Raw genomic sequence first — 20,980 nt, 5'->3', positions numbered from 1 at the left:
GCGGGTGCATGTGCATACACCATGCTCTCATAAATAAGTAAATAAGTAAATGAATGGGGCAGGGCATTGACTTAAAAGCTGGGTCTTGGGATTTCCAAACAAGTTCCAGGTATCTATGTGTTATATTTTATATCATTTTTATGTACTATAAATGTACAGGCTGTTAAGTTGACGAAGTCGTGACAAGATCCAACTATTCTGTAGGCTGATTCTAAGTGGATGCTGCTTAGTGAGAGGGGAAAAGTTATCCTTGTCTAACCACTTTCATTTTTTTTTTGAAGATTTTTAATTTATTTAACAGAGAGAGAGAAAGAGGGAGTGCACAGGGCGGGGGATGGGGTGGTGATGGGGAGAAGGGAAAGCAAGCTCCCCGCTGAGCAGGGAGCCCCCATGTGGGGCTGGATCCCAAGGCCCTGGGATCATGCCCAGAGCCAGGGGCAGACGCTTAACCAACTGAGCCACCAAGGTGTCCCTAACCACTTTCTTTTAAAGACTGAGGAAACCGGCCTAGAAAGGTATATGTAGCCATCTCAACTTCTGATAATCAGCTACTAAAAGTATTTGTTTGTATTTATATGGCTCTTAAATTCTTAAAGTTGTGTCTTTCAATGTAAGTCAATGGTTTTAAATTCTGAACTGAAAAGTTGGTTCCAAATTCCCAGGTGAAATTATGTAAAAGTACAGATATACAAAGAGCCCAGCTCAACTAATATCCATCCTATAATTTCAGGAGCATGTAATGAAACCCCCAGTTTTTCTAAATGGTTCTTTCTGCCTCTGAAAGTAAGTCACTTCCTACCCCCAGACCCACTTCCTGCCAGGCAGGACTGTGGACAAAAAGCAGACAAACCAGTCCTGTTTGTAGTCATTATAACCAGAGCAAATCACAACCTCAGAGCTAGAAAGGAACACTTTCTGAGCAGCCGCATTAAAAAAAAGGTCAGTTCTCCCTACTTGAAAACTGGGCTGGGAACATCTTGTGCTGAGCCCTCGCCACTGTTCACAGGCTCAGGCGCGGCTTCTGGAAAAGAGGGAACTGAGGCAGAAAGAAATAGCCTTCCAGACATCTGACAAATGAAAGGGTCATCACTCTCACCCAAGTTCTCTCTATCTGCGCTACAGAGGCATACCGGGGATCAACTGCGGGCATTTAAATCATATTCCTCATACCCACTAGCTGTGCATTTAAAAAACTTTTTTTGGTGAGAGTCTGTTAGGTAGGAACCAACTTTATACTAGTAATGACATATGCTCTATGTGTAGATTTACTATGGACATGAAACTAGCTATGATGCTTTGACACCTGACTTAGGAGAGGGAAGAACCAATCAAAGAATGTCACATTCCACAAAGAAATGACTCTTTCCAGAAACATGGAAGCTGTGTGTACCCTTTCCTTTCTCCCCACTCCAAGGTCACTTTCTCTTTAGCTTACTAGGCTTGAGAAGTCTTGATTCTGTAACATGTGATTTCAGTTTTGCTAGATGTGTCATACATACTTCGGCACCAATTTAGTTCACTGAAAAGGGAGGTTAGTTATATCCACAAACTTAGGATTCTGTAAAAGACAAAATGAACAGGGCCAAGATGGCTATCACCTGCTGCAATGATTTTTTTAATTCTAGGCTCACAGAATACAGGAAATTAAAGGCCTATGGATTAGACTTCACTACCCACCTGGAATGTACTGTTTTCTTTGTAAAGTTAGATCCCTGAAGGGTTTTTCCTTTCTAACCTGGTGGGAGGGGAAAGACTATCAAAGACTGGAAATGTCCATTCACTAAGATAAATCATACCTTAAATCTTATGCCATTTCTTTGATAAATCTTTGTCCCTGGTTAAGATCTCATGTGCAGTAGGGGTACCTGGCTGGCTCAGTTCCTAGAGTGTGCAAGTTGACCTCGGGGTTGTGAGTTTGAGCCCCACCTTGGGTGTAGAGATTTAAAAATAAAAAACCTTAAAAAAAATCACATGCATATAGTGTTACATAATTTCTCCTGTAACGCTGGTTTTTCACATCTTTGAAAAGAGAGCAAGACCCCAGAAGTTTAAAAAAAAAATCCAAACTAAATCAGTAAGCTTACAAAATTCGCTTACAGAAGCAAACTTCAAACAAAAGTTATTTTAAACCGCCCAGGGTTTCTGAAATTATACTAAGTCAAAAACAAAACAAAACAAAAACAAACTCTCAATTTATACTTGCTTGAAATCCAGGATGTCAGATCCAGGCACGTTAATTAGTAGGCGTGAGGGCAGGGGGGCACCCTCAACAGCCCCCCACCCGGCTCAGGCAGCTCAGGTTTGCAGCACTTATGTCCACACCCCCCCTCCCACCCACCCTCGGACCCAGCCCCAGCGCAGAAAGCAAGCCAGCCTCCAAACGGCTGCACAAAACCCCGCTCTGGAATGCCCCACGCTTTGTTACGCTCACTTCAATTTTCAGCTCCGCAAAAGCTGCCATTGAGGCAATGACCTATTTCCAGTTGGGGCGCGGGGGCACTGAACAACTCCCCCCCCACCATCCCCCGCCAAGATCGTGGGAATACAGAGTAACAGTGCAACTAGCTGGGAACAAACAGTTCTGTGTGTTTTCCAATCAACTCCAATTTTTACTGGAGGTCCCCTTGAATAAAATATGAATGAGGGAGGCGAGAAGGTCCAATCTGGGGTTAAATCAGGCACCCGTCTGATCGGAACACTAAAGCTCTCCCAAGAAACGTCTACTCAGAGATCCCTGGAGAGCAGTCAGCAGGACCTCAGGCCCCTCCCTCCCTCCCTCCCCCAGTCCAGATCCCAAGGGCAAAGATGTCCCTTCCCACTTGCCCTCCTGCCACACTCAAGTGTTTGGCCATTTGGGAAAATGAGAGCATCTTTCCCTTTCACCCCTATAATGTGCTTTTAAAAAACAAACTTTACTTTGTAAAATTTAGAACATTCACAAAAGTAGAGAGGACAACCCCACCCCTGCTTTCACCCAGCTGGATGTCTAACATTCTTGATTCATCTATTTTTACCACCAGTTTAAAAAACATACATACATAAACACATATAAAATTAAATATATTTAAATAAATATAGAAATTTATACTTACATAAATTTGTATATTTTTTGCTGGTGTATTTTAGGCTGCCACAGGATGTCGACTGCAAAAACGTCAATACGTGCCCTAAAGAACTCTGAGTCCGTGTATGTTACACATCCAGCGTACGTACCACTATCATCTTAGTATTTAAAATCCAACTGAAAGTCAGTTATCCCCCACCATCTCAAAAAAAATCTTTTTACAGCTGAATGGTTCAAATTGTGTCATGCCCTCTGCAGCTTGTCATCCCACTGTTATTTCCTAACTGCCCTGTTTGGCCAGTTCGTTAATAAATATCAGGTTTTCCCCACCCTATCTCCCCATCTAAGTCCCACTTAAGAGTCTCACCCAAATAGCAATGTATTAGGTAAGTAAGCAAGTACCTGAACAACAAGAAGCAGCATCTGTAATTACTTAACCAATGCAATGAAACACCTCGACAAAAATACTATACTAGTATACATAATGCATTTTCATAAATAAGAGGTTGTTCCAACATAGTATTTACGTTCTAAGCTTTTACCAAGTGATTTGTGGTTCAAATTTCTCTTTAAGAACATAATGAGGGGCACCTGGGTGGCTCAGTGGGTTAAGCCGCTACCTTCAGCTGAGCTGAGGTCATGGTCTCAGGGTCCTGGGACCCAGCCCTGCATGGGGCTCTCTGCTCAGCAGGGAGCCTCCTTCCCCTTCTCCCTCTGCCTACCTCTCTGCCTACTTGTGATCTGTCAAATAAATAAATCTTTAAAAACAAACAAACAAACAAGCAAACAAACATAATGAAGATGGCCAGATCTCCTTCTAAGATGTGTAAGAAATCTATACAGGTAGTAATGGTGCAATAGCCAAAATATTATTCAAAAAAATTAATTTCCCTGAACCCTGCCTGAGAATGATGGGAGAATCTATGTGGTATGGCAAATGAGGACTTATGGCAATTACCTAAAAAGATATTTCCTAGAGAAATATCTTGGCTCACTGTCCAGTAAAAGTGATTTACCAAAGAACAACAACAACAACAAAGCAAACCACACTCTGCCCAGTGTTTTAACTCTTCACACAACAAAGAGGGAGAGAATGAAAAGTTCCTCCATCTCTCGGCAAAGCCTGGATGAAGAGCAACAGCGGTGCCGCTGTCACTCCCAGGCGTTACTGGGGATCTGGTCACCAGTGTACCTCCAGGGGCTAAGACGCTGGTACACAGTAGGTACTCTACTTGTTAATGAACAAATGAATGTTAGAGAAGGATGGGAGTGATGTTCCATGTGGTAGCAAAAGGACAAAAAAGCAAGGTAAATTCTATATTGAATTTTTAGGTAAGTCAGAAAAAGAAAAAGCCCATTATGAGACAAAAGCTTTTAATCACATTAGAATTTAGTGGTGACAAGCAGACTCCGTCTACATGTACTCTGTCCTCTGTGGTGACAGAGGAGAGTCAGTGCTCATGCTAGGCACAGAGCCAGGAGCTTCCGGTGCTGGGCTGTCCTGCCTGGCCTCAGCAGAACCTTTGTGGCTGATCCCCTGGACAGAGTGTCACAGGTGAGGGGCAGGCACAGGGAGGTTGAGAAGCTTGCCCCAGAATACCCTCTAAGAGGCAGGCATGCTTACATATCAATAAAGCAGTAATTTAATAAAGCCAATAAAGCAAGAACCAAAAGTTTGTTCTTGAAGCCAGTAATGGTGCTCTTCTTTTTTTTCAACCACTCTGCATCTCACTTTGTGGCCAGGAAAGATGCAAGAAATAAAAACAAACAAACAAAAAAACCCCACAGGGTGCCTGGGTGGCTCAGTGGGTTAAGCCTCTGCCTTCAGCTCAGGTCATGATCTCAGGGTCCTGGGATCAAGCCCCTCTTCGGGCTCTTTGCTCAGCGGGGAGCCTGTTTCCCCCTCTCTGCCTGCCTCTCTATCAAATAAGTAAATAAAATCTTTAAAAAAAAAAAAAACCACAAGAACAAACCTAAGTATCTAACATTGTTAACAGGTAGAACTAGGTTCTACTCAGTAAAACAAAGCAGGGTAAATAAAGGGTGGACAGTGAAAGGGGTTCTATTTTAGATGGAGTGGTCTAAATTAGGTACTGAACTATAAAACCATCTGCAGTCAGAAATTCATACACAGACTATAGGTCAAAAGTTAATTTCAAATTGTCAGTGATAAACAATTCATTTATATAACGTTTGCCTTTCAACTCAAATATCAGATACAAATTGCTTTGTTTTACCAGGTGCCAGAAATCTGTCATTATACAATGGCTTAGCAAGCGTGACACAAGATACTACCATTTTCTCTATAAATTAAGACCTGCTCAAGCACCAACCTTGTCTGCTCCTAGGTGATGAGAACCTTCCCAATACCTGTCCAGGTATATATATTATCATCATATACCATAGTATATTATTATGGATATAATATATACCCATATACATAATATGGATAACATATTTAACAATAATTATTTTTATTCTAAAGTAGGTGTTGCCAAAATTTTTCTGTGAAGGGTCAGATAAATATTTTAGGCAGTGGGGACCATTTTGGTGTCCGTTGCATATTATTGTTCGTTTTAAACAACCCTTTAAAAATGTAGAAATCATTCCTAGCTGGGAGATCCTACAAAAACTCATCACAGCCAGATCTGGCCTTGGTATATACCACCCTAAAGTAAAAACAGTTATTTACAATAATATCTGATGACAATTTTTTGATAGAGACAATCCAAATCTGACGTTCAGGCAAAAACATAACAAATAAAATGTGCAAAGGGTCTTCAAAGTTAACAAAAGGTAAGCAAACTCTGCTATACTTGTTATTACACGGGTTGATCCTTAGGTGGTATCTATTCCTTTTTGTTATCAGTAAGTTAGGTCAAGGTCAAAAAATTTTCATTTTGCTTTTAAGGTTTTATCAAATACATTACATTAAAAAGGTAATTATTATGTCAATGCAGTCTCCCTGTTCTTTGAACCAGTACTGCCATTTATCTATAGGTATTAAGAAGAGCCTAAAAGGACTGTGACTCACAAAGGGAAACAGATCCGCCCACTGACTGCTGTGGCCTTAAACACCCTTCTCCTCTTGGGCACTTGCGAGCTCCTATGCACCCCTCAACACCTATGAAGCAGATCACTGGCTGGGAAGCCTTCCCCAGCTCTCCAGGGCACACTTTAATCTTCTTTCCTATGTACCTGTTTTCATACTTTTTATACTGCATTGTAATTCTTTGCTTACATATCTTGACTCCCCTATTAGACTGAGAATTACATAATGGCAACAATGTATCTTACTTCCTTTTACAGTTTTCAGCCCCTAAAACTTAATGGCATAAAACGGGGCTTCAATGAATAATGAAGGAACCCATATTCATTCCAATGGATGAGGAATTCTGACTAGAAGGCAGAGAGGATGAGAAAAAGACAGAGGTGTGTTCCCTTTCACTAAATAAAATATTTCCCATTGCTGTTTTACTTAGAAAGGCCTAGGGACAAACTCTACCTGGTTAATAGCAACTTGGAAACTAAAACCCTTCGTTTTAGCTATCTGTTACACTGAAACGTTTGTAAAGCAAGTTTCTAGGAAAAAAATGTACACAAGACATACACAAAGCAGACAGCATCTGGAGAAATTATTTGGATTTCGCAGACACAAGCTTTTTGTGTTTATGTTATGCAGAATTCTTTTCACTTAAAAACTTTACTCTCATTTTACAGATGACAAAACTGAGGTTCTTAGAAGCTAAATGGTTTGCCAAAATACAGGTTAAATACTAAATTATGAAACTATTCTTTACATGGCTTTACATTTTTATTTGGGAAAATTATACACTAACTAAATATTGAATATTTTTAGTCAAAAGTCTCTAAGTCACATTATAGCATAATTTTTTTCCTTAAAAAAAAAAAAATACACACAACACAACTAGGGTGCCTGGCTGGCTCAGTCAGAGGAGCACATGACTCCTGATCTCAGGGTCCTGAGTTCAAGCTCCATGTTAGGTGTAGAGATTACTAAATAAATAATTTACTGAAGTCTAGAATAACAGCTTTATTCTTGGGGCACCTAGGCAGCTCAGTGGTTAAGTGTCTGCCTTCAGCTCAGGTCATGGTCCCCAGGATTCCCTGCTGGGGGGGGGGGGTCTGCTTCTTTCACCTCCTGGCCCCAACCCCGTGTTCTCTTTCTCAACTAAATAAAATCTTTAAAAAAGATTCATGTCACAGGCATGGATGATAAGTCTCTTAGAAGGTAAATAATGCAAACTTCTGGGCTCTCCAATAAATATTCCATATTTAATTAGTAGTGGCAACCACACATTTAGTGCTTAAATTAAAAACTAACTGCGGGGGGGGGGGGGTGTGCCTGGGTGACTCCTGGTTTTGGCTCACGTTGTGATCTCAGGGTTGTGAGACCAACCCTCAGTTTAGGCTCCTCACTGGGCATGGAGCCTACTTTAAAAAATGAAACAAAACAAAATAACAAAAAGCAAAATGAATGAAAAACACTAACTGGAGTAGCTAGGGACTCCCACATGTAGTTACCAATGAAATCAAATCAAATATAAAGGAGTAACTCAAAATGCATTCATTGATTCTGAAAGCAGACTGAGTTTTACTGCTCTAGATTAAAGGTGAAATGTCTGAATACTGCAAGAAAGCAGGCATATATATTGAATCATCCTAAAAATCTTTAAGTTGTCAAAGATACCCATAAGTTTAAATAAAATAAAGAAAAATAATTATAATTCAATAAGAATAGTAATATTGTTTTCCTTTCCCAAATTTTAAGGATTCATAAATTGATTAAAATTTTTGTTACAAATCACATTACTACTTAGGACAGTAACTCCCAAGAGAGGCCAGTGAAGAAGGCCAGGAGAGAAAGAGAGGAATGAGGAATGGCATCTCTTTCTTCCCTGCTATTTAATGGAAAATGGCTGCCTCTTTTTTCCCTTTAAAAACAAAGACAGCCAAAATTTGAAAGCCCCCTGATCACTGCCAAATTAAGTTCTGCAACTGGACTCCTGCAGAGAGGAGCTCAAATCAGAGAGATTCAATTAGACATCTTAGCTCCCTGTCTTTCTGGAGTTTGATATCCATTCAGCTATCTTCTTTATCCCCACCCCAGCCACATTCCAAATACCAATGACGGTACCCACACCCACAGCACTGAAGCTGGAACTTTAAGACGGCTGTATATCCCGTCCCAAGCCTGCAAGAACATTGGCCTGAATGGATGCTCTGGAATCACACTGGCGTTTGCTGCCCCCTAAACACACCATGGGCTCTGGCCTCTGCTCACACATAACCAGTATCAACCCCATTAGGAGGGTCTCACTGTACTGTTGGGGTTCTGAGGAAAAGAATATATAAACTGCTCCTTTCTTATGAAATCAGAAGTTCCCAAAGTCTGGGGGCACATCAGTACCATCTGGGGAGCTTAGTAAAAGTACAGGGGCCCAGTATACTTGGCCCAGGAGATGGGGATTTAGTAGTACTATGAAGGAAGGACCCAGGGATCTTTAGGTCTCTAGATTATTACGTATGCCACTGTTTGAGAACACAGCACTGAACTAATCCTAACTTTGAATTTAATGTGTGTGTAGTGTACACACACACTCAGAGGAAATCTAAGAGGCCGATTACTTTTAGTTCAAATGGATTTTAAAAATACTGTGGTTTAAGAAAAATACTGATATTTACATCTATTTTAGGGAGGTAGTAGTTATAATAATTAAAGAAGAACTCCTTCCATCGATTACAGTCACAAATTTGTCAGCAGGTACAAACCAAACTCTCAACCCTCCCTCTTACACTTGGTCCTTTTCCAGGTTCCTTATCTCAGTGAAAGGCACTACCATCCATGCAGTTACGCAAGCCAGACGCCAGAAATCAGCTTTACACTGCCCTCCCCCCCCCCACACCCAATCCATCACCAAGTCCTATCAAAGAGCTCCCAAACACATCCACTTCTCTCCATTGCCTCACACGGCCTTGGTTGGGTCCACACTATTACCACCTCTGTCTGGGCTACTCCAACAGTCTTCGCCTGCACCTTCACCCTCTACGGATTCTCATGTTGCAGCTGCAATGACCTTTCAAAAGCCAAATCTGATCAGGCCACTTCCTTCCAATCAAAACCATTCAGTGCTTCCGCCTGAGCTAAGTCCTGAAAATGCCTTCTTACGGCTTACTAGGCTCTGCACAGCTAGCTTCTAATTTTCCTCTCTAGCCATACTCATCCTCATCGGGAACCCTGAACTCCTCCTACCCCCTTCCACCTCAGGACCATTGCACAGTCGTTCCCTGTGGCTGGTAGGCTCCTTACCACCCTCCTTCACCTAGCTAAGGTCCCTTCATTCCTTGCATTGCTCTGAACAGTCATCACCTCCTAGAGGTGCCTTCCTGTCCTCCTTGATAAACACTCCCCCACAACAACCACCACCCCACAAGCCATTACAGACACTCGAGTTATTCTAACATTACTGTCTGCCTCACCAGACTGTAAATCCATGAGAACAGCGAGTATCTGTGTCTACTCATCTTGGTGGCCTCCACATCTAGCAGAGTAACACATAAGTGCCTATTGAGCTCATGGAGAAATGTACAAAAAAGCTCACTGTGCCTGACACAGTGTGATGATGACAAATGACTAATCCTAGCCAGCACTTCTCACCACATGGGAAAATTTTAGCGAACTCACCATCTGCTCACAGTAAAAAGAGGAGGGATACACAGAAAATATATCCCATGTATCCCCTCAAATGAAGTGGGGAGGGTTGGAAAATGTATCAGTATATTCAGTAAACCCTGTGCCTGTTAAAACACTTAGTGGACATTATTTATCTCATGTAACATTTTGAATTAGATACTGCCAAAAGCCCCGTCTTATTGACAAGGAACATGCACAAGAAGCTAAGAAACAAGGACTTATTCCACACTGGGTATACACTCAAGAGAAAAATTTAGTGGAAAAGGCTATATAATCCCCAGAGAGGCAAGGTAATCTCAGAAATTGTCTTAAAATTTTGGCAGAAGGCAGAATTTTGAACATGCTTTCACACTTTTCCTACTGAAGGGAAAATCTGCTTTTATATTAACAACTTCCACATCAAAACTTTAGAAATGAACAGCTATGGCATCTGCCAGTGCTGTTTAAGGCAGTTCAGGACTAAGCTCAGAAAAGATTTAAGAGAGCTTGGCCTTGCATCATTCCTAAGCCTGACTGCTGTGGTTTTCCTTTCTACCGCCCCATGCCTCCTTCCTATCACGATGAAGAAAGCAAGTGTGGTGGTTAAGAAGAGAGGAGGAGGGGCACAAGGGGGACCACAAGAGAGGAGGTTACGCCTGGCTGAACCACAGGCACAGGGCTGCTTCCTGAGCCAGCTCCCTGCACAAAACCCCATGCCTCTTCCCTAGATGAGGACTCACAAGGCCAAAAAATTAGCTGAGCAGAGGGTGTGGCGTCTTCCGGACCTCAAACCATCCTCCGTGGAAGTCTACAAGCCACACGTGAGTAGAGCCCCAAAGCACTTGTGGGAAAAGTAAAACCAGACAAGAGTACCTTCCTTGGAGCACCCAAGCTGATCGAATCCTACCCACAGCCCTCCAGCAAGACTCAGCTGAAGGCTAACTTCTCAATAAAGTTCACCTATTTCCCCATCAGATGGTTTTCCTCCCAATTGTGTTGCACTAGACCTTAGTTTCTTTCCCTCTTTGGTGGCACTCAGAGTGTCCCAGCTACTATTTCAGCATTCGCATGTGTCGCTGCTCAGGTTCCAGACCCTAAGACCCCTCCCCCCCCACCCGGCCGGAAAACAAGCTTCAAGCTTAGTCTCACCCAACCACGCCCTGCACATGCAGCTTGCAGGACAGATGCTTGCTGAGTGAATGAATACTCAATCTTTCTAACAAGTGGTGATTCGAGAAGCAGTCTTAAGAGAAAAAGCAGCAAATATTATTTCACTCACACTGTTTCATAAAGGAAGTCGTCCTCTGATACAGTAGATATTAATCAAAAATACTTTGCCTAGCTGGTGCAACCACTCTGGAAAACAGCATGGAGGTTCCTCAAAATGTTGAAAATAGAACTACCCTATGACCCAGCAATTGCACTACTGGGTATTTACCCTAAAGATACAAACATAGTGATCCGAAGGGGCACGTGTACCCGAATGTTTATAGCAGCAATGTCTACAATAGCCAAACTATGGAAAGAACCTAGATGTCCATCAACAGATGAATGGATAAAGAAGATGTGGTATATATACACAATGGAATACTATGCAGCCATCAAAAGAAATGAAATCATGCCATTTGCGACGACGTGGATGGAACTAGAGGGAATCTTGCTTAGTGAAATAAGTCAATCGGAGAAAGACAACTATCATATGATCTCCCTGATATGAGGACATGGAGAAGCAACATGGGGGGGTAAGGGGATAGGAGAAGAATAAATGAAACAAGATGGGATTGGGAGGGAGACAAACCATAAAGGACTCTTAATCTCACAAAACAAACTGGGGGTTGCTGGGGGGAGGTGGGATTGGGAGAGGGGGAGGGGGCTATGGACATTGGGGAGGGTAAGTGCTATCGTGAGTGCTGTGAAGTGTGTAAACCTGGCGATTCACAGACCTGTACCCCTGGGGATAAAAATACATTATATGTTTATTAAAAAAAAAAAATTTGGAAGTGGAGGCGAACCATAAGAGACTATGGACTCTGAAAAACAACCTGAGGGTTTTGAAGGGTCAGGGGTGGGAGGTTGGGGGAACAGGTGGTGGGTAATGGGGAGGGCACGTTTTGCATGGAGCACTGGGTGTTGTGCAAAAAGAATGAATACTGTTACGCTGAAAAAATAAATAAAATGGGGAAAAAAAATACTTTGCCTGCCGAACTCAAGGGATCAGGTAGAAGCCCAAAACCCCAATTATTCAAATATATCTATCTTTATACATACAATTAAAACACACCTGCCATAAAAAATAGAGAGAGCCCTAAAAAGGAGCAAATTCTAACACATCCTACAACACGGATGAACCTTGAGGACATTATACCAAGTGAAATAAGCCAGTCTCGAAAAGGACACATATTGTGTGATTCCACTTACATGAAGGACCTAGAGTAGTCCAAATCAGAGACAGGAAGTCTAAGGGTGGGTGCCAGGGACTGGCGAGTTAAGTGTTTAATAGGTAGAAAGTTTCAGTTTCAAAAGATCTAACAGTTGTAGAGCGGGTGGTGGCAGTGAATGTCACTGAACAGTACACTTAAAACCGGTTAAGATCGTAAATTTTGTATTATGTACATTTTACTACAATAAAAGTAACAGTTCATTTTGAAAAATGAAAAAGAAAAAGTGACAGGAAACTGGTTTACTACCTTTTTCCTCAGGGTGGTATCTTAAAAGCTGAACTCTGCTGCTTTTCTTTTAGGGAAATAAAGAAAACCAGACCTATAAAAATGTCGTCACTGCCATTCTGCAAAGGGCTGCATGGGACCGTGCCCTGAGCGGCTGCCTTTACACCAGTTTTATATCACAGGCATCATAAAGCCTAGGTGCCTTGTACAAGTTTAAAAAAAGAAGAATTTTGTGTAGGAAAAAAGTTTCTGCATCATGAGTGAATCATCTTAATTACGTAATTTAGGCAAAAACTCTACTGGCTTCCGAATCGGACAGCGTATGAACATGGACATGTATTTAACCTAACTGTAAAGGCTTGATTAATCAAGAACTCCTTTTAGAGAATCTACAATTTACTGGGGAACAAATGCACTGACTACAGAACCGACTTGCTTGAAAAACTAGACTTCCGTGTGTGTCTTCTATTGCAATTTTTACTGAATCCAGGTATTTCCTCCCTCATGATTCAGAACAATTAAAAAATGCGAAATCCCCTCCCCAACATCTAGTCACAGCTCGCCTGCGTCAAAGCAGGTAAATATGCCCAACTTTCCAACAAACTGGTCACAAAGAAGGCGCCTCGTTCCCACGACTTAAATGCAAGTGGAGCCCCCCAGGCCTGGCCTGCAATCGAACCCCGGGAGCAACAGAAGCAGGTGCAGGGGGGAGAGGTGCGGGCCTTGAGTCAGCTGATGTTTAGGATGTGGACCGGGAGCGCACGACCCGGGAGCAGGGCCGCTGCCTTCCTCTGCAATCCAGGTCCGCGGCTCAACCTCTGTTTCAGAGACAGGAATCCTGCTGCCGCCAGCAAATTCCCGGGTTAACAGCGCACAGCCTCCCAGGCCTGGGGTGAGCCGGGCTGGACAGCAGCGGCCCGCCGGAAAGACGGAGCCCCGAGGCCGCAGGCCCTATAACGCACCCGAGGAAGATGTGGGGCGCGTTTGGCTCCGAGCCGTCGAAGGACTCAGAGCTGACCGGCGTCGTCGGGAGCCACCTGACTCTCCGGGCATTTAGACAGCTTTTGTCATTAAGAAACTTCCAAGCTGCGTTCGAAGACACTTTTCAAGCAGACCGGACTTTCTTTTACAAAAGACCAGAAACGACTGGGGCGGGGCGGGGCGGGGGCGCCCACACAAAAAGACCGGAGAGCGAAAAGCAGCGCGGCCGTCGTTTCCTTCTTGAGTTCCACAGAACGCCCAACCCTGAGCCAGTGCGGGGCCGCTTCCCTCCCTCCGGCCCTCCCGCCGTCGACAAAAGAACCCGGTTCCCCTCAGAAGCGCCCCACGCGCCGCCCAGGTGCCGCGGCTGGAAAGGAGCGCCCGGAGCATCCCACCGGCCCCGACGCCGCCTACTTACTGGTTTCGGCATCTTCGGTTCCTGACGGGTTTTCCTCAGTGCCCTGGAAACACGAGTCTGCCGCAGCAGCTGAGACCGCTCTCCGGACCTGGAGGCAGAGGAAAGCCCTTCAGAGCGCACGGCAGCCCGCCGCCTCCCGCCGTCGCCGCGCCCGACACTCGGCGCCCGCCCCGCGCGCCGCTGCTTAAGAACCGGCCGGGCGGGCGCCGGCGTTGAGTCACCGCCCAACCTACAATTACCGCGGGCCGGGCGGGCCCCGCGAGCAGGGGGCGGGGCCCCGTGGGGGAGGAGGCGGGGCCCAGGGGGCAGGGGGCGGGGCCGCGCGGGGGAGGGGTCCCGCGCGGGAGCCGTGGGCGGCGGGGAGGGGGGCGCGGGGCCCAGCTCGCGGACGCGGAAGCGGGCGGGGCGGCACGCCGAGGTACTCCTCGGACTTCCAGGAAGCCGGCCGGGAGCGCAGCAGACACCAAGTTTCACTTTGTGAAGCAACCGTTTGCCCCAGGGCTGAAACCGCAACCGTCAAGCCTTTGAGAAACTTTAAAAAAAAATGGTCCCCGCCCTGGAAGCGCCGGAGGGGCCAGAGGGCCGAGGGCCGAGCGAGGCGGGAGGGGCGCGGGCCGCACGCGCGCCCACGGGGTCGGGCTCCGCAGGCACTTCGGGAGGGACACCCCAGGGGACAGAGTCGAAAGAGGAAGGTCTGGAGCAGCAGGGGCGGCCACACCGGTAGGTTCAGCTTCACCTGCCGCTTGTTGGGGCCGAAAAGAGAACCAAGCGCCAAGGGCCAGACGGGGACCCCACGGGCCCGGGCTTCGGGGACCCCGAATCTGGCGACAGCGGGGCAAGCCCGGCTCTTCCCGGGGACCACGGGCTCCGGGCTCGCGCGCAGACCCCCCACCCCCACCCCGGCCGCCGGGCCAGTCCCGCCACACCTGTAGTCGAATCCCGGCCGCTGTCCCCCCCCCCCCCGCCTCGGGGCACAAGCCCCTCGGCCCGGGCCCTCCGCCCCCCGACCCCGGCCGCGCGCCCGGCTCACCCGCGGCGCCTGCAGTGGACCGCTTCGCTCCCGGCTGTCGGTGAGTCGGTGCAATGCGCCCGCCGCCCGCGCTCCCGAGAGTCCTCCGCGGGGCGGGGTCCCGGGGCCGCGCCCCTGAGCGCCCCGCCCGCCGGACCTGTGAGTGCTCCGGGAGCGCAAGATGGCTGCGGCCGCTGCCGGCGCCCTGAGACGCCCCCCGCCACGCCACGCCCACCCCGCCGGCGCCCCCAGCCCGCCGGCCCAGCCGGACTCTACCCTACCCCACCCGGCGGGGCGCGTGCTGGGGGCCGCGGAGACCCGGGTGGGCGCGTCTCCCGCCGCCTCCCCTTGTTGCCAAGACCTTTCTCTCTTCGCCGCCAGTCCCCTTGCCCTTGCGGAGAACTTTGCCGAATTTGGTTCAGCTGCTGATCCCGCAGGCGTGAGGTGTGAGGGGGCTTGCTCCGCCGTGGATCGGGGCGGGGGTGGGGGGAGTGTGAATAAACCTGGAGGAGCCGGAGGCCACAGGGGGGTGCTGCCCCGGTGGTCAGGTCACTTTGTAGTCCTTGCGCCGCGACGAGGCCGGGTTCCCAGAACCCCGGGCCTCTGTGTTTCTGCGCACGTGGTCGGAGCCCCTGCCTTCGGATTCCGTTGAGAAGGACACAAGCCTAGAAGACGTTCCACGGCTGAACGCTCTGCTTAAAGGACACATTGTGGTTCTCAAAGCTCAAAACTATGGTAAAATCTCCAGAGGCAGAGATTCTGGGAATTGTTTTAAATAATTTTTGCACATGGTTCTCAAGAGGAATTGCTGAAAGCACATGCACATCGGGGGCCAGTAGGATCTGTTGCACGGTGATTAAGACAGCTAGCTAGCTCTAGGGCAGAGGTTCTCAGAGCGTGCTTCCCAGGCTAGTAGCCGTGGACCTCACCTGTGAACTTGCAGAGATGAAAATTCACAGGTGCCGGCTCGGAGGAATGGCCCGGAATCAGAAACTGAGGCCGGGGCCCAGCGTGTCTCTATCTTCTTGCGCTCCCGGTGGTTGTGATGCAGACTAATGCTTGAGACCAGAGCCTCTCCTGACGTCGCTTCCTGGGCTCACCACTAACTCTTCACTTGAGTTGAGGGAGTTACTTCACCAGTTTGTGCTTTCACGTGTGTAAAATGGCGTGATTATGACACCTATTTCCCGGGGTCCTTATGAGGATTAGAGGTAATGTATGTAAGATGCCTAGAACAGTGCATCTTAGAACTGTCCTGGTACAGAGAATAACCAGCGACTTGCTGCAGAGCAACAAATAAGACTCAGTTTCCCATTGTGTCTAGCAGCACCTCCTAGGTGGGCTTGTAGGGATTAAATGAGAGAATGTGTACAAAGAGCATAGCACAGCATGGGCCTCCTAGTAATGCCTCACCTGTCGCAAGGACAGACCACCGATGGGCTAACCCTGGTCAGTAGGCACCTGTGTCCACAGCACCTGCAGGTCCACAGCACTGCAGAGGTCCAGGTGAGGCCCAAGGCCTTTGTCCTGTATTCTGACAAGTGTGTTCCTTCTGAGAGACCCTGTGAAAAGATACGAACCTACAATGATAATGGTTCCGTTTGCACGTCACTCCTAGCACACTACCTCCTGGTCAAGTGCATACAGTGTCATTAGCCATTTTTGGTCCCCAACTCTCCTGATAGGGATGCCTCTAATCTAATTTTTTTTTGTATTCCTACCCAGTTTATAGCACGTTGTCTTTTAAACTAGATGTTTAAAATAGCAGTGGCCTGAGACCTTCTGGAGCATTTCTGAATTTTACCCTTCAGGGGAATGCTTAAAAATGAGCTGGCCTGTGGCAGTGTGGTCAAAATGAAAAGACCGCATTCTCAAAACATGTGAATCTACAGTCAACTCAAAAAGCTTAACGAAAAGATCACAAGTTTCAGGAGCAAATAGAGCGAAGTCCGGATTCTGGTTCCAATACTGACATACCCATCCTTTTGGGCAAGTCTCTTAAAGGGACTGACCCCCCCATCTCTTCATCTGTAGAACGGGCATAATAATATATATTTCATGGTGTTCTTGTGTCACTGAGTTATATAATGGAGCACTTAATTTGGGCCTAAGGCACACTTTTCTCGTGTAAGCTAAAATAGTATAGAGACAGTTTGCGTTGGCGTTCCTCACGTGTCTTACTGTAAGCATTATACTTACATGCTACGCTACCGTGTTTTCTTTCCCTGGGAAAACATTCGTGCTGTATCTTATGAGTGTTTTAAGAGGATTTACCAGGGGTAATTTATTTTCACCTGACATTGGGACCTAAACCCCTCCCTTGCCCTCACCTCGCCCCCCAACACATACACACAGAAGACTGAATCCAAGGCATCTATGAGAACTGCTTAGTACAGTGGTACTGAAGTTTAAGTGTGCAGGGGAATCACTCAAGGAGCCACCCCCCCACCTCCGCACCTCCCCAGCTCCGCCCTAGGAACCACAGACCAGTAAGGCTCAGGTGAACCCTGGGATCTATGGCTTTAACAAGTCCGCACGTGAGTGATATATAGCAACATTTGAGGACAGCTGACTTAGGGTGGATTGGGATCCTGACAAATATTGCTTACCTTGCCTCTCACTTCATGCTTCTTTTGCGAAGTATTTCTGCTTGTATTTGTAAGCCATGGTTTTATTCCCGTTTGACAGTCAATGTCATAGAAGGAAGTAAGAAAACCTAGAGCCAGGAGTCGTGGATACCATTCCCTGCTCTCATTTAACCTAGCTATCTCCTTGAATTACTCCCTCTCTCCTTATTTCAGGGTTTCCATTTTTTAGCTAGAGGAAGGAAATCATGTGTCTCCCTGTGAATCTGGTGAAAGGCTGTTGGTAAATTGCCTGGAGTTCTTGAGGCGAGGTTATACAGACATGAGTTAGGGCTGTTCACCGGGTGCCTTTAGACAGGGCGGCAAGGACAAGAACATCCAGGTCCCCCGAGGGCAGCCTTCCTGTGAGATCACCCCTGAGCCAGTCTCCACAGTGGTGCCAGGTTATCTCAACCAATAAAAAAAAGTTCACAAATAGTGTGCCGGTCTCTAGCTGTCTTACTTCAACAGAGCGGTCAGTCGCCAACAGGGAAATACATAGGGTACGGTCCCCTTGGACAAACAAGGATTGGGGTTGTTTTTCAGGACTTCGTAACCTTGTGTTAAAATTCAGGACAGTGGGCGAAAGAGCAAAGTGTGACTAAGAACTCAGACGGCCAGACAGGTGGCCACTGCCTTGTGTCTAGAAATAATGTTGAAATGTCTTTGCAGGACAATGAACTGGAGGTCTCTTGGTACTGCGTTGATGGTACAGCTTATATAATTTGGATCCACTAAGAAGTCCAGCCACTTAGTGTTCTATTTTAAAGTTTCCTTGGCCTATTTAAAAATTTGCATGAATAACCTTACGTGTTTTTATGTAGAAGAGTATTAATGACCACACAAGTTTTTGACAAATAAACTCCCTAAAGGCATGGCTTTTTTCTATCATTTTTCTTATCTCTAACCATTTTATGAAGGTTTAAAAAAAATTCTAGCTTAAAAGTCATACAACAACGGGGTAGTGGACAGAACCTCAAATGTGTATTCTGTTACCCACATTTCACAGAGGAAGCAGCCCCACAGAAATTAACTGCCCGCGCTCCTGCGGACACGAACTTCTCTTGTCTGGATGCTAGTGACCTTCATCTCGTTTAATCCAGGGGCCAAACTCTCTGCCTCATCTCATCCCTCTCCTAAGCAGCCTTCTGCACACGGAACGCTCCCTGGAAGCATACTGTTCTTAGGGTTTGTTTTTTCCTCTGTCACCGCTCCTGTACCTTCTCCCTAACCTCCTGCCTCGGGTTTAGCCTTTACCTGTGTGCAGTCACTTCCTAGGTCCCGTCATCGGATCCCAAGGTTTACATAACATTTCCAGCCCTGACCTCTCCCCTCGGGCAACAACTTTATACTTAGTATCTCCAGTACTGGGATCTTTCAGAAACTGCCCTGCTCCCAAGCTTCCCCTTCTCAGCAGAAGGCACAAGCAGCCAAGCCCTGCTGCTTGGTCCCACACCTGGAAACCAGCAGGAATTCCTCTGCATCCCTTGCCGGCCCACCCCCCCTCCGGCGTCCCTCTTGCATCCAATCCAGCAGACCTACCAGCCCCTTCTCGGAAAGTATCAAGTCATGTCACACCCTAGTGGGTGGGTTTCCTCGGCCCTGCCAGATCCACATGACCCCCCACCCCACCCCACCTGCTTCTCCACCTGCACCTGCTGTCAGCCTTCCAAAAGCTGTGCTCCCTCTGCTCCAGCTGCCCAGCGTTTCTGTTCGGTGAACACATCAGCCCCATTCCTGCCTTAGGGACCTCACATGAAGTGCCGCCTCCCAGGTCACTCCCTGCTCCTTCACCTGATTTGCCGTGTTCAGAGCACTTCACACTCTCGGCTCTGTCTTGCTGGTCTGTGTCTTTATTTTCTGTCTCCCCTACAAGAATCTGTTCATCACTATGCCCTCCGCTGCTCAGACAGTGCCTGGTACCTATTAGATGTTCATTGTGTATTTGTTGAATGAACAAATGAATGAACGCTGCTAGTTGGTACCGAAGCCAGTGTAGTCAGGGTAGTTTTCTTTCCAGTATAAGTTTCTGCTGTGCGCTGGATCGCTAACCGTGGAAACACGTTGCTTATCTAGATCCCAGCTGCCCAAAACACCATGGAAAAACCAAATGATGGTGGGAGAAAAAAAATGTTAAAAAAATTTCATCTATTTAGAATCTTTCTGGTTTCCCTTTTATTCCAGTTTTTGTGGGGTTTCTAACAAATCTGATTAGCTCTTTTCCCAGGACATGACGGATTGGAAGGGAGGGTGTGAGGTATAAGCAGACAGTCTGAGGGCAGTAAGACACAGCGCCTGACAGCAGGCGCAGAAATATTACACAGAACAGACAAGGACAGGACTAGAGCCGACGAGTGTCACGTAGCCCAGAGACAGATGGCTCTACACTCCTCAGCTCCCCGAGGCCACAGTGTTCATAGTAACAGTTTTCTCAGGAAAGGGGCTTACATCTGCTCTGTATTATCAGAAAACATGTCATTTATAATTTGTAAAAATCAGAAAATGTTGTAATCTTCTGAAAATAATTCAATCTGCAACTATGTACCCACTCTCCAGATTTAACAAATGGTAATATTTTATCACAGTATCTTCAGATCTTTTTGAAAAAAGCAAGCAGTAAAGCCCACCCAGCCCTCGGAGAAGGCCTTATTCTAAGGGCTCCTTTGTGTTTCCTCTATGCGTAGTTTAATGTTTTATATGAAAAAAATCCACATATGTGAAAACTGACTAGCTCCCAAATAAATGAGTTATTGGTAATCAGGTGTTTGGTTGTAACATATATAAACCATAAACCTTTTTATATCACCATGACATTCTTTCTCTCTCTTTTTGGTTTTTCAAAAGCTAGCTTAATAAAGTGTCTAATGAGCTGGAAATGCCCAGCATGGCAGGATGGTTTCAGCATCTGCTTGGAGTGCCATCTGCTCAGGCTGTGAGCTCCTTGAAGGTAAGGCTAGAGTCTGCTGGCTTAGTACTCAAGTACCTGGAACGGAACATTGCACGTAATAGGAGCTTAGTTAATATTTATTGGGGTGAATCGAACACAGAGCCCTGTCTGTTTGTAGTGACTATATTATCTCATCGAACATTGAAATGTCTGGATCCTAGAGATTTGACATGGACACTAAAGATTTGACACTTAAAAAAAAGAACAACTTTTTGCTAACAGGCCACGTTTTTGTAGCAGGTGGTGAGTGTTACCTGACTTGGCTAGAGCTTACTGAATATCTAAAGACTGACTCCAGAATGAACTCATCTTTATAACATCTTGAGCAATGCTTTGGGATGAAACATAGACCACGGATGTCATTCGGCAAATATTTACTGAGCCCCTGAGTCTTGTCATGCCGTGAATTGCAGTGGGGAGCAAGACAGATGAAACCCCTAAAGTTCGCACTTCATAAAATTTGGCCTTTGGCTGCCTGGGGTTTACCAGACTTCCCACGAATTCCCACGAAATTGGCATTGCCCTCCGGCCAGTCTGCAATTCCAAGCCACCTCCTGGGACTAGGTCCTCAACTGAC

The 20,980-nt window shown here is 46.3% G+C and overlaps 1 protein-coding gene across 1 annotated transcript in view; it reads right to left on the bottom strand.

Annotated features, from left to right (window-relative positions):
* The window catches only part of EZR (ezrin), a 50,866-nt gene extending 35,869 nt beyond the window's left edge, over positions 1 to 14,997 (bottom strand). The window contains exons 1-2 of the mRNA XM_046006437.1: positions 14,854 to 14,997; positions 13,824 to 13,911 (exon numbers count right to left, since the gene is read on the bottom strand). Of these exons, the coding sequence (XP_045862393.1) occupies positions 13,824 to 13,835 (12 nt within the window). The 5' untranslated portion in view covers positions 13,836 to 13,911; positions 14,854 to 14,997. The remainder of the gene's footprint in view (positions 1 to 13,823; positions 13,912 to 14,853) is intronic.
* Between the last annotated feature and the right edge of the window lie 5,983 nt (positions 14,998 to 20,980).

This window comes from Meles meles, chromosome 5, assembly GCF_922984935.1.
Source record: "Meles meles chromosome 5, mMelMel3.1 paternal haplotype, whole genome shotgun sequence".
NCBI lineage: Eukaryota > Metazoa > Chordata > Mammalia > Carnivora > Mustelidae > Meles > Meles meles.
This window is presented reverse-complemented; position numbering and strand designations above follow the sequence as displayed.